Raw genomic sequence first — 14149 nt, forward strand, 5'->3', positions numbered from 1 at the left:
GAGGTAAATTCAGTGACCAAATATAAAGGAGTTTTCAACACTTTTCTTCAGTTGTCTAATTAAAAACTGATTTGTTAAATGTTGGTAAATGACACTAGCAGCTTTAATCTGTTAATCACTGGTTTAGATCCACCTCTTTGATTCTCTACCAGGCTTATAACATCCATGATAATAAGGCAAAATTACAAACAAATATGTTCTTATTTTCATATGTTCCTGTTGTTGTCTGAAAGCTCCAACACATCTGATCAGGAAGGTGGGATTACCTCCTCATTGTCATCGTGTTCTTTAGAGGCCTGCACTGTCTCTGGCATCCCTGGCACCTTGTTTACACTACAGCGTTTTTTGCTTAAAACTAATAAGTTTTGTTGCGTTTCTACTGTTCATGTACACTACAATGCCGCACATGGCACGATTTAAAAATGGGTTCCAGAATGGAAAGATTTAAAAACATCCTGGTTTCTATTGTTGTGTACACAGGAAAACAGAATCCTTCTGGATGGGGAAGCCCTGGCACATGTACAGTATGATTGCAACTAGTAGGAATGAATGCCCTGCACAGCCTAACAGATGCCAAGAAGTTTTAAAACCACAGAAGATGATATCAACAATGACAATAAGGTTGCAGAGTACTGTGTGTACTGGTGACTCTGTACAATCAGAACAATGGTTCTCCAACAACGTGCTATTTTTTTTTACCTAGTTACCTGGATCAGTTTCAACAAACATACCGGCTACTAGTGGGATCATTGGAAAAATAGACAGATTTTAAAGTTTCTCTTATGCCTCTTTGCTTGCCCTAATGCTTTCTCACCTTGCTCTCTGCTTGCTTGTAGTCTGTTACTCTTAACCTATCTCTGAGCCAAAACTGATGGAGAATTTGGACTAAACCACTGTGACATGCAATGATTTTTTGTAAGGGATGTTTTTAAGGATTTTTTATCTTAATCACTTTTGAGAGAAGGACCACACGACGCTAGGAGCAGCTGCACCTTTCATGGCAGCACAAACTATTTAGTACAAGATGCCTTCCTTTTCCACAATATAACTGTGACAAACTTCTCCAGAAAATAACAGTGATGGAAATGAAAATTTTTTGGCTTGAAGTGAATGTAGAGGTGAATGTAGTGTATGGAAATGAAATGAAATCCCTTCCTTCGGATCTTGGATGATGGTTAACAGGAAGAACCTTTCACCTTGCACCAAAGTTTTATGTGTTTTACTGAGACATGACTACAGGATCATATCTTCGACTACAACGTCTTTCTGCCGGGCTTTCCGACCATACAAGCAGACAGACATTTAAAGAGGAGCTGCAGTATTTCATTTCCTTTTAGTATTAATGAATTATTTTTGAATTTTGAATTGAATTGATTGCTGCCAAAACAGCCAAAAATAACCAGGGTCAGGGATTTATTATTTTGGAGTGTAAATGTTAAACTTATTGGAAGTTGACTTCCTAAAACCATGCCTTCCAACCAGAACTCTGAACAGATTTTTGTGCATTTTAATATATTTAAACTCCATTTAAACTAAGTTTTAATCAAGCCATCAAGTTTTCAGGTTTTAACAGATTTCACCTGTGTTATCATCCACAACTTTATAATTTAATAATTACAACATTTTTAAAATTCTATCATTTTAAAAATTTTAGAATTATATTATATTGGGATTTTTTATGGGATATATTATTTCACTGCCTCACAAAGGCCTTTTTTGCTTAGTAGATTAAAATTATCAATGGAACCCAAGACACTTTGTCATACAGGTATTTTTAATGCATGTAAGCAAGTGATCTGCCTATGTTCTTGTTCTCTTTCCCTTATTACTCATATTACTAGGCTGTGCCTGTGTGCTGTGTCCTCCATTAAACACAGCTGCACATTAATACAGTCAATAAACCATCAGCTGCTGATCAGGCGGAAATAATCACAGTCTGTTGTTGGGTCCCCTGGGGCTCTGAAATTTAACACAGCTAAAGTTACTTTTAAAGAACCACAGTCACACTTTTTCATTACATAACTTTTACTTATGGTTCAATTAGGTGTTTTTTTTGTGTCAACAAGGTCTAGGATGAGGTGAAAATGACTCGGGGCGACTTTTAGCTATATTTTCTCAATTTCTGCTGTCCTGATGCCCTCCCGTCACACATAACACATGTCTTTCCACTGTCTGTATGTGAGACAGAGGTAGGCTGATGGGGGTACAGGAGGAGCTTGTTAATCCTTTATTGAATTAGTCTTGAAGAGCTTCCAGTTCTGCCAATCTGGCGCCACTCCCTGTACTCTCCATGTCCATGCCTTGTAATATTTGGCTAGATTGCTTTGATCACATCATCTGCGTTCTGTTCATAGAACACCTGAGTATTTTTAGCCCACTCCACCATCCACTGGGTGGCTGCAAATGATTTTTGAATGATGATGCGTAAAGTTACCATTCTATCTATAACTCAGAAAAGACTGTCAGAGCAATAATGTCCCTCTTGTACTGATGGGTGAGGGTCCGAGCCGTGGTTTCTGCAGAGCAAAACAACATGCTCTCAGGTTTGAAGATGGAGCCACACAGATTTCTGATTGGTGTTAAGAAAAGATGGGAAAATCATGTTATTAATTCTGTCCAGTACCAGTTTCAACTAGATTTTCGTCTCTTGAGTTTTTAATTTTACTTCGCTTTTTATCCTGGCATGGTGCATTTAATATAGTTTGAAGAAATCTTCCAGTCTTCAAGGTAAAATGATGTACTGTCAAACAATTACTCAATCAATAGAAAATATAAAACTACAATGCCAGTCAGAACTTTACATACACTTATCAGATTAGTATGAATGTCATATTTTTGGAATCTTTAATTAATGCATTTTAAAACGTTGTTTTACCAGGTTTAATAACAAATACAGTATTCGACTTTAATACATTTTAAAAACTGGAATTCAATGCTAGAAGTGGGGTTCAAACTATTTTTGAACAAACTAGGTCAAAATAATACATATATATTTGGTTTACAACCTCCCAGCATGTTTCACCTCAATCTCAACCTGGATTCTTGACCACTCTGTATAGCAGAGAGGATGGAGCTTATTTATACAGCTCAGATTCTTAGATCCACATTCAAGCATAGCTCATACACATTCAATAGGATGGAGTTCAGAGCCATCCCAGAATCCTCATGTTGCTCTTCTTTATGTATTCCAAAATCAGCTTTTCGTTTCTTTGTCCTTTTAGGAAACCCATTAGTGTCAAAGTTTCAGTGATCTTACGCAAACTGTCACTTTCAGTTGAATTGGGATGTTTAAGAACCCCTGAGGAACTACCACAGCTGAAGCCTAAAAGGACATGAAAGATTCTTGCATGTATATTTGTGCATAAAAAACATCAACAGACTATTTACAAGAATTGAACAACTCTGCAAATAACAGCAGGGATGTAAGCACTCAATGAGTTTGACTTTGTTGGGAGCAGTGATAGTTGTAAAGACTAACAGCTGTTGAGAGGAAGGATCTGAGATAACACTCTTTGAGCACCTAGGATGCAGCAGTCTGTCACTAAAGGAGCTCTCCAGTTCTGCAACAGTGTCATGTGTAGCACAACATTGATTGGTTTAGCTATCAGAAACGTAATTTTTTCGGAACAAAAAGCAAAGTTACTGTCTTTACACCAGCTCTTTTAAATAAAAGTCTACCACTCAACGTCAGTTCTCTGGATGTTCATCGTGTTGGAGCGGTGGGACTGCGCCTGTGGAAATCCACCACCAGTTCATTGATTTTCACCGTGTTGATCAGGAGACGGTTCCCCTGGCAAGAGTCCGCGTAGTTCTGTGTCCACTGTCTGTACTATGAGTCATTCTCACATGTAATAAAGCCAGCTATGGCAGAGTCCTCTGAGAACGTTTTGAGATGACCTGGGGAGTTGCTGAAGAAGTCTAGGGTGAACAGAAATAGTGCTTACACTGTTCCCAGCGGAGCCCTTATACTGCAGACCATCCTGTCAGAGACACAGCTTCCACCCAGTATGTCCTCACATACTGTGGGCGGCCAATGAGGTAGTCCAGTATCCACTGGGACAGGTGGTGGTCCACTCCTGACAGCTCCAACATGAACCTCAGAAGTCCCGGCTGGATGGTGTTAAAAGCACTGAGAAAAGCAAAGACCGTGAAATTCACAGTGCTTCCAGTGTTTTTTAGGTGGGTCAGAGCTTTGTGCAGGAGGTAGATGATGCCCTAATCATATTTACGTCTATGTTTATGTGTGTATCCGGAGTTAGCGGGGTTAGCCACATCTCAGTCAGGATTAGTAAGATGTTCTCTCTGTAGCTGCTCTGATGGCGGGTAAGGTTTGAAAGGTTCTGTAAAAATCAAGATATCAGTAGAGTAAAGAAAGTTGTATTCTCATTACTCTTTAATTTTTTTGCATATTTATTATCATTTTGGTAAAAAAATGTCTGAGTCACCTCACAGTGTTTAGATTTTAATTTACTGCTCAAATTGGTGATATTGAATATAGCTCTACCACCAGTACCTCAAGAGATAATCGTGTTACAAATGTTTGAATTGGCTACATTAGTGGCTACATTATTTTATAACATTATTATAACATTATTTTGCAATTGCACTAAAGCATTTTGCATTACTCCGAGTGTACAGGCTTTTTCCACTTTCCCCTTCTCCCTATCTTTTTCTATTGTAATTTGATCTTCAACAGCAGTGTTGCTGAGGGCTTTCGAATGGTTACATAATGTTTCCCTTCTTATTTACTCTTTATTTTACAAGACTCTAATAATTTCCTTTTGACTGTGGAAAACAATCTGTTGAGTTTTGTTTTGGATTGGATTTTGTTTAGAAAAAAAGCCACAATGGTGCACAACACCATAGTTTGACTCCTATGCAGAGATGTCTAAATATTCAGTCCAGTTTTGGTTCTTCCATAGGTGTCAGGTCAAATACAAAAGCCACAACACAAATACAAAAGCTTTTGTATTTCCATTGTGGCTTTTATATTTGTGTTGTGGCTTTTGTATTTGGCCTGAGACCTCTGAGCTACCGTACGTCTTGGCTAATACAAACTAACTGGCAGAGATTAAAATGGAACAGAAATATAAAGCATTTCTGTGAAAAACCTCACTCATGTAAATTCTTGGAGCAAGTGACCTTATTTTGTTTGGTTAGATAACTCAATATGCTAAACAAAATCCTTTATACATAAGTTCTTTTTTTTTTCGTTTTTCCAGTGATTGGTTCTTTAGTGGTTCTGCTTAAAGAATCTGTAAGAAAAGAAAACAGTTGCTAACTATGCTGCAGCCAGAGAGCCACCTCAGTGCCACATTATTCCATCTGTTAAGATCTCTTCCAGTAAATGCCTGAGTCTCTTCTACACTTCAGGTAGAGCGTTTATCTACACAGATCATATCATTTGTGTCATTGTGCGTAAAAACATATATTTTAACATCATCAGTTTAATTTAGAAAGACTAAATATTATTTCCATCCTCTGTTCAGCATTTATAAACATCTCTGCTGACAAGAGTAATGCGGCTGTTTACAAGCAGGATTTATAAACACCAACTAATAATATTTATAGACCAAACCCAATGTATAAACAGTCACAAACAGCATTTATGAATTTATTCCTAATTACTTACTAGGAGGCAACTGTACTTCTTCTCTTCTAAATGCTTTTAAGTTCTGAACATCAGTTGGAAGTGTCGGGCTTATAACTTGTATTAGAACAATCACACTAATGGTCACACTAATCACACTAAGGTCCCTCATCGGGTGGTTAATGTCACCTGAGTCAGTGTCCCAGCCCTCCATCTGATTCAGTGTTTTAGTTACTGTCACAGGTGAAATGCTTTATTTGTATTTATTTATTTAGTTTTTTTAAATTAGTGCTGTCGAGGTGTTTCAGGCATACCAAAATGCGGGTTGTTTTCAGATAGGCTAAGAGTACAACCTTTAAGCCTGAGACTCCTAACTTGTGTTTCAGAACCAAATAAGCTTTTTAGAAGAGAGGTGAAAGTTGCCAGAATCCAGTAAACACAGACTATTAAATGTCAAGTCTGTAAGTTCACCCAGCAGAATCAGATCTGATCAGGGTGTCACCTCATCCATATGGCATTGATAAGTGGAATATGGAAAACATGGAAAACTGTTTTACAACCAATTTTTGCTTTGGTCTTGTCAGGGAAATCGAGCATCTTAACAACCCCCAATACATGTTAAATGGCTTTCCATTTGCAGAAGTTGTTTATAATGAGTTTTATCCTATAACTATGCTTACTATGCACATACAGCATACTTCCTATTAACATGTTACAACAGTTGGGTTTGTACGACATGCAGTTCAGTTGTCAATGTGTGTGTGAGCAGTTCATCAGGGTGTTTAGTCAGTTCTTCTTTGTTTGAGTGCAAAAACCTTTTGTCATTGAACAAAAAAGGATGCCATTACATAATGGCTTCAAGCCTAAAATGCCACACAGCGACATTAAAACACATGCCGTCATAAATGTAACTTTCCCCAAAAGTGCTATCTGGAGGCTAATCGTTAATTATTCCCTCAATTATAATCATCTTTGTTCTGCTTTGTGGCACACTGCTGAGTCTCAGTGCCCCACAGAGCAGACTCTGATGTAATCAGTATGTGGATGTAAGCATGAGTCTGGGCCAAAGGCCCCTTCTCTGACATTGGGCCCTAATTATACAGCAGCAATCTGTTCAATGGAAGAGGTTAGAGAACAATAAGCTGAAGTCTGCTGGCAGCTGGGATAAAAAGAACATAAAGGAGCAACGTAAAGGAAACCAGAGGTACCATTCTTTCACTAGTTGTCTCTGAAGTTTAAGTGGGAGTATATCAGTTGCACTTCTGTTCTTCCTAAATTAAATACTTTCTTTTTTCATATTGTGTAAAAGTTGTTTCCTGTAACCTTTACCCATCTTAATATTTTTTTCCCGGCTTGCTTAGCTCTAAACATAGAAAAGCTGTTGCTATAGAAACAGTTGTGTCCTTTTTGCTTTGTCTCACAGATCTACGCACTTCCTCCGCCCACAGTCAGAAACTATTTAGACTATTGTCATTTCTTAAAGAACCCTTAACTATAGATGGGCAGATAAATACATTTAACTTGCAGAGCTGATAGAATTTGCTTTCTGTAAATTAGTACACCGTGGAGGGCTTACATTTAAAATCAAGCTGGCCAAACCAATAATGTTCATCACATCATGTTTCCTGCCCTAAATACTGCTCTGGTAGGTCCACTATTGATTGTTAATTGATACATTTTTTTTTTTGACATACTTCTTACATTATAATTAAGTCATATAATATGTATGAAACTACACTTGCTGAACTAAAGGCTGGTTATTATTAGTAGAAAGGCATTTGGTTAAAGATGAGGCTTCACTTTTATTGAGTTCTGGTCAATTTAATCCACATCACACTTGTGTATGATTCTATAAAGTAACCAGTTAAAGAAAGTTTAGTAATATAGGATATCAGTAACATAGTCTGCGCAAAAAGTATTAGTTAAACTTTTTTCATCAACCATGCAATAATTAGTAACCAGTAATAAGTAATAAACCAAAGCGTAGATGCCAAAGATAATTTTAGTAACTTAAATTCAAGAGATATTAATTATTAATTATTTGCATCTTTTGCTTATTTAAAACATACTGTATTAACATACCATTACATGCAACATCCTTTGGATAAGCTAAATACAACAACAGATAATATGAAACTGTTCAATTTTATTTACCTACACTTAGTTTACCACAGAGGAGGAAGTTGTCAGCTTTAATTGGCTGCTGTTATTTGTGATTGGCAGGTGGGCCAACCAATGATTGTGTAGTGCAGAATTTCATGCGCAAACAGCATACAGGCCATTTTCAAGGTTTCTTCACCCTTGCAGCAATAATAACCTCATTCAGGACAGGAAAATGGAATTTACCTTGATTGAAGAGTTTGTTAGTGATGCTTGTGGTGCTAACCCATGCTACAGTGTGCAAACTAGTGTGACTCTACAGACCCTATGTGATTATACCAAAGTTAGATATGACCAAACATTTTTAGTAGAGGCATGGGGTGGTTAAGGTGTTCATAGAGACTGTTCAAAAAGAGCCCAACTGAGACTGTACTTCCTGCGGCAACTCAGGAAGTACAACCTTCCTCAGAAGCTGCTAATTATCTTTACTTCACTGCCATCATTCAGTCTGTCCTCTGTCCATCCATTACAGTGTGTTTTGGCTCATCCACAAAACAGAACAGGTCCAAACTGCAATGAACAAATAGGTCTGCAGAGAGGATTATCAGGGCTGGTCTAACCTCCATCCAGGACAACGAACATCCTGTTGACCCCTCACTTTAAACATTCCAAATGACAAGCGCTAAAGTGCTTGTGCAAAAAGAATGTTGCATGTGCAATAAGTGGGCGTGTTGCGTGCAATCTACAAAGATTGTAGATGACAGGTGCAAAAGAGGTTAAATTAGGAAATTGCGTGTGCAACTGGCTGTCACTATAGAGAGTTTGAAGCAAGAAAGTTGGAGGTAATAATAACAATAATAATAATAATAATAATACAAATAATAATAATAGTAATAATAAATTACATTTATATAAGCATCTCAAGGTGCTACAAAACAACAGTAACATAATTTAAAGACTTGAAAGTACTCAAAGCTACAGTTAAACCATAAAATATCAATCATAAAGCCTAGAAAAGTTGACGGCCACCGTTAGACATCGAAACAGCTCTAAACAGCTGTATTTTTCCTTTAATGTCGCTTTGGCTTCGTTATAATTTTCTGGTCTTTGCTGGCTGTTAACGTTCAATTTTGTTTGTTACATAACATGGCACAAAATGTTGCACCAGCCTTTTTAAAAGTGCTAAATATAGACTCAAAAACTGCATCCGCAATCCATTTAAGGGTTGATAAATCGCATTGTGGCTGGTAAGTAAATATATTTGCATATCCTCCTCCCATACATTTGCCGTTTTTTGGGTGATTATCTTATGTTTTGAATGTTCATAAAGGCGAACACGCTAAAACGTTTGCGTCCGTTGTTTGGCGGATTTTACACATGCATTTTGATTTGTGCCTGGTTTGTAGATGAGCTTTGCATACGCAAGCCAATTTGCACGTGTATTTTTACACAGACCTTTTGAAGATCAGGTCCAAATTGTTCAAAGTTTTACCTTCAGGTCAGCGCTACAGAGCACTACTGTTAAAAACAAGCCGTCATAAAGACAGTTTTTTTCCCCCCAGGCTGTCTCTCTGTTGAACAGTGAACATCTCACAGCCAAAGTAGTCAGGTACACTTCTGTGAAAAAACAAATAGGCACACTGCGCTCCCACAACCTTCTATATATATGTATATGTGTCTATGTTTGTATAAATATACAGTTTTTACATATTGCAGTTGTTTTTTGTTTTTGTTTTTACTGGTGTTTGATATACCATGTGAGGGTTGGAATCCAAAGTCAAATTCCTTGTTTGTCACAACAAATTTGGCCATTAAAGTTAAATCTGATTCTGATTCAAAAGTTATGGTTTGAAAACTGTAAACATACTTTTAATTGTATACTGTGATCATACTACTGCAGCTCCATGCAACATGGAGTAACCCTGCAACCCTATAACAAATTTTTCTGTACACTACCAGTCAACTGGCTGAAAGAAGGATCCTGTTTCCATAATTACAAGAGAGATCATTTTGGCTGTTTGGAAATATTCCTGGTCGAGAAAATCACAGTCAAGGTGTGAAAACTAAAGAAGCATTAACCAGCAGTTTTAGGCCGTGTCCTCACTCAACTGGATATTTAGCAAAATATATTTCTTCTCTGTGTTTGCACCTCAAAGTTGAAGTAGATTGCCTAAAAACTGTTTTTGAACTGGATTAAAAAAAAAAAAAACAACCTTGCATATGTATCAGTGTGGACTGGATATTTGAACATTTTTAAATATGGCAACGGTCCGCTTGCCCCTGGTCATCTTGGCTTACTATGTAATAAAACAATGTGGGAGCAATTTTTAAAGGTCTACCTTTGAGACTGTAGTGGCGGCTTGCTGCACCCGATGCTTTGCACTAGGTTATGTAAGCCTTGGATGCAGCTGCTCCGCCATGGAAACTCATTACATGAAGGTCTCTACCCACCCCAACTAATCTGAAAGCCTCATTAGGTTTAAAGGTCTGCAACTACTGTCTCTATAGAAAGTTAGCGACCTCGGCTCTGTGCACATGGGTCGGGGGAGTCAGGTTTTAGTTTCTCTAACTGAAGCTGACAGGAAAGTCTGGCTGTTTAGCAAAAGAATGATTTTACAGAATGAAACAGCAGACGTTTATGTCCTTTGTACCCTCAGACAAGGACTGAATCCCATTTCATTTTGCATGTTCCTGTTTAGAAAGCCTCTTTTTCAGGGGGCCCCTGAAAGTGTAAAAGTGTTGGAAATAATTTCTTGATAGACAAATGCTGCGTTTTCTCTCCTTGACTTGTTGCCTCTGCAATCTGCACTTGGAATAGTTGAAAAAAATCTAAATGAAATTAAATAGGCTGGCTTAATAGTCTTAACAGTTATTTCCCTTTAAAATTTGAAAATTAATTACCAGGGTCATCTCCTTGGTACACAGTAGGATGTCAAATAGAAACTAAATACCAAATACAAATTATAAAAATAATACAAATAGTAGAAATAATTGCCTCAAAGTTTCAAGGTCCTTGAATCAGAGTTGTTTTTTATCAAAACTAATCCAGAGCAGCTGCTTTGCATCGTGCTCTATGAATAAAAAAAATCACAACATAAAGATAACAAAAGCTACAAAAGTACAGGATATTACTGAATTCAGTGGTAAGGTGAATGATACTTTAAAATGGGAAGGTGGTATGAAAACTTTCAAATGCTTTGTTTATTATATACATTTCAATAAATGGCATGGAAAAGAATCTTATAATCAAATACTTGTATGTCTTTATGAAAAGGATGTTCTGAAGACGTTAAACATTTGTCCTGATTTTGGTTCCTACTTTTTGTTAGCATGTTTAAAAGGGAGACAAAAAGATGATAACTCAGATGTGTAAAGGTTTTAACAAATTACACACTTTTAAAAATCTGCATCCAGTGTAGAATATTCTTGTCCTGGTGTAGCTACTCTATGTACTGCTGTCTAAGATAGTCTAGTAGGAAATGAGCATGACAAGTTGCCTGTCTGCTGTGGAGGGCCAAAAGGGACAAAAGTAAATAAATAAATATGTAATGAAATAAAGAAATGTGAATGTCCCATCAGATAAATAAATGCACCATGAAATGAATAAATGTATCATTGAATCTCTCATTAAATAATTAAATGTACAATTAAATGTTTATTTAATACATCACTAAACAATGAAATATACCATTAAATTATTAAATGCACAATTCAATAAATAAATGTTCCACTAAATAATTAAATATACCTTTTTTAATGATTACATAATTAAGTATATATATATTTTTTTTCATTTAAGATTCATCAAGATGAAGGTTTTCCCAGGAATGGAGATCAATGAAGATTAGCCATAGCAAGACAGAATATATATAAAAGTGAATGAGAGGGACCCAGGTGGAGCCCAGAAGTTACAGGGAACAGTGAAAAAGAAGGCTGAGGATTTTAACTCTTAAGGGCAAACAGTCCAGAGCAATGGTGAGTGTGGAAAAGAGATGAAGAAAGGTGTTCAGGCAGCTTCGAATGAGTGGAGAAAAGTGTCAGGAGTGTTGTGTGATGAAAGAGTATCAACAAGAATAAAAGGAAAGGTGTACAAGACGGTGGTGAGACCAGTGATGTTCTATGGTTTAGAGACAGTGGCACTCAGGAAGAGACAGGAGACAGAGCTGGAGGTAGCAGAGAGGGAGATGTTAAGGTTCTCTTTGGAACTGACAAGGATGAATAGGATCAGGAATGAGTACATTAGAGGGGCCGCTTATGTTAGATGTGTTGGTGATACAGCCAGAGAGGCGAGACTGAGATGGTTTGTACATGTAAAGAGGAGGAATAGTAAAATGAAGCTGAGTCTGGAACTGCTAGGCAGGAGGCCTAGAGGAAGACCAAAGAGGAGATTTATAGATGTAGTGAAAGAGTACACGAAGGTAGAAGGTGTTAGAGAAGAAGATTCAAAGAAGAAAAAGAAGATAGGATTAGATAGAGACAGATGAATTGCTGTAGTGACCTCTAAAAGGGGAAAGCCGAAAGGAAAGGAAAGGAAAGGAAAGGAAGAAGTTACAATTAAGCAGATTGGGGTAATATTTTTTGTCCAACCAGAGTCCTGACTTGAATTTATTAGAGAATTGTGTCCCATTCAGTTTAGAGAAACTGGCCTTGGGGGCTTTGGAGATTTAGGGAGCTAATGATTAGGGTGATGACAAGGAGGCCTTCTAACCTTAAAGATTTGGCCCCTCACAAAAAATAATTCATCAGAACAAATTTTGGCTTGAATGAAAATTAGTTTAAATCTAAATCTGCCAGTGTTATGAATAATTTTGGGCGTATCTATGCGTCCTTACAATTTATTGTTCAGCAGCAACATCTCAACAATTGTCAATTCATCTTTAAATCGTACTGAGATTTATTTGTCAGTAGATGATTTCTGAACTTGAGCTAATTACCCCCATGTGACATTTGGTATCTTCTGATGTTCTTTCACTTTGCAGATGGCACGATGGGAACATCGTACACGGGGACTCTCTAGGTTCTTTGGTGGCCCCTACCTGGCCTGTTGCAGTCTGGGACTGGTCATCATACTGCTCAATGTTTTCCGAAGCCACAGGTAAAAAATCTGGATAAATCTATCAGGATTTTTTTATTTTGCTTAACGTGTTAACACCTAAGACTACAACGTTTAGGCCATCCTGGTCTAAAACGGTCTTCCAAGGGCGTGGCGCTGATGGTTTAGGGGTTAAGCGCGCGACCATGTACAGAGGCTACAGTCCTCGAAGCGGCCGTCCCGGGTTCGAGTCCTGGACCCCGCGACATTTGCCAAATGTCTCCCCCTCTCTCTACCCCGCTTTCCTGTCTGCCTACTGTCAAAAAATAAAGGCCACTAGTGCCGAAAAAATATATAAAAAAAAGGGTCTTCCAAAATAATTGTGTAGTATCTTTTAAAAGAAACCATAATCTATAAACATTATCAACAATTACAAAGTTATGAGACTAACTGCTATCAAAAAACAACAGGATAAGAAGTTTATCTTAACATTTGGTATTCGGTCACTGAGGGAACAGAAGTTCAGCAGTTCTGTGTGGGTGCAACCTGTTTATACATAATGATTTATTCACAATGGCAGCCATATTGGACTCTGAGATCTGCGTTGATGGAAAACCTTCAACATTTTAATTCCTGACTTCTGGAAGTGTTCTGTTATTTTAGTTGTTAGTATAGTTGTTTACTTAATCTGTGTCCTGGATTGGACCTATTTGGCATGCCTATTCTTACTTCTTACTCTCTTTCACACCTACCATACGTTTGCTAATCTGTGTTTTTTTCTTTTTCCATTTTTCCTTTTCTTGTTTGTTTTTTATCTACGTTTCTGGAGTTATTCAAAATTCTCTCGAAAACAGATTTAATATCCATCCTGTTTAGTCACTCAGCTGTTCAAGGTCCTTTATATATTTATCTGATTTACATCCTACACTGAGACACCAGCATAGAAACTTTGCCTTTTATTAATTTAGCTAAATGGTCAATTGTTTTTTTGGGGAAAAAGCAGATAACCCAGAGAATCTTCTTAATGAGATGGTTATACAACAACAGAGTGTTTTCAGTCAGAGGCTTCTTCAGATCTGGGACTATACAGCGAACAACTGCAGAACCTGTTTTGATGTTTGTTAAGGATTAGTGTCTTGTTGGAGCACCCAACCATGTCCAAGTTTCAACTAACTAGATGTTTATTTGATTGGAAGCTAAACAATTTGGCAGTTGTCCTCCGTCATTTTTCCATCCACTTTATTCAAGGCAACAGTGCCACCAGAAACAAAACAGCCCCGCGGCTTGATATTGCCACCACCCTGCCTGACTGTTTGCACAGTGGACTTAGTTTACCTTCTTTAAACATGCTTCTTGTCATAGTGGCCAATTGTGGCTCATTCTCTTTCTCAAATGTTTACCGCAAAGGGATACAGCTTGTTCATGTG

The 14149-nt window shown here is 37.5% G+C and overlaps 1 protein-coding gene across 1 annotated transcript in view; it reads left to right on the forward strand.

The window, feature by feature from the left end:
• pemt (phosphatidylethanolamine N-methyltransferase) overlaps positions 1 to 14149 on the forward strand; it is a 108212-nt gene that overhangs the window by 36702 nt on the left and 57361 nt on the right. Inside the window, exon 3 of the mRNA XM_047377852.1 lies at positions 12670 to 12785. Coding sequence (XP_047233808.1) covers positions 12670 to 12785 — 116 coding nt within the window. The remainder of the gene's footprint in view (positions 1 to 12669; positions 12786 to 14149) is intronic.

The sequence above is a fragment of the Girardinichthys multiradiatus genome, chromosome 10, assembly GCF_021462225.1.
Source record: "Girardinichthys multiradiatus isolate DD_20200921_A chromosome 10, DD_fGirMul_XY1, whole genome shotgun sequence".
In the NCBI taxonomy this organism is placed as follows: domain Eukaryota; kingdom Metazoa; phylum Chordata; class Actinopteri; order Cyprinodontiformes; family Goodeidae; genus Girardinichthys; species Girardinichthys multiradiatus.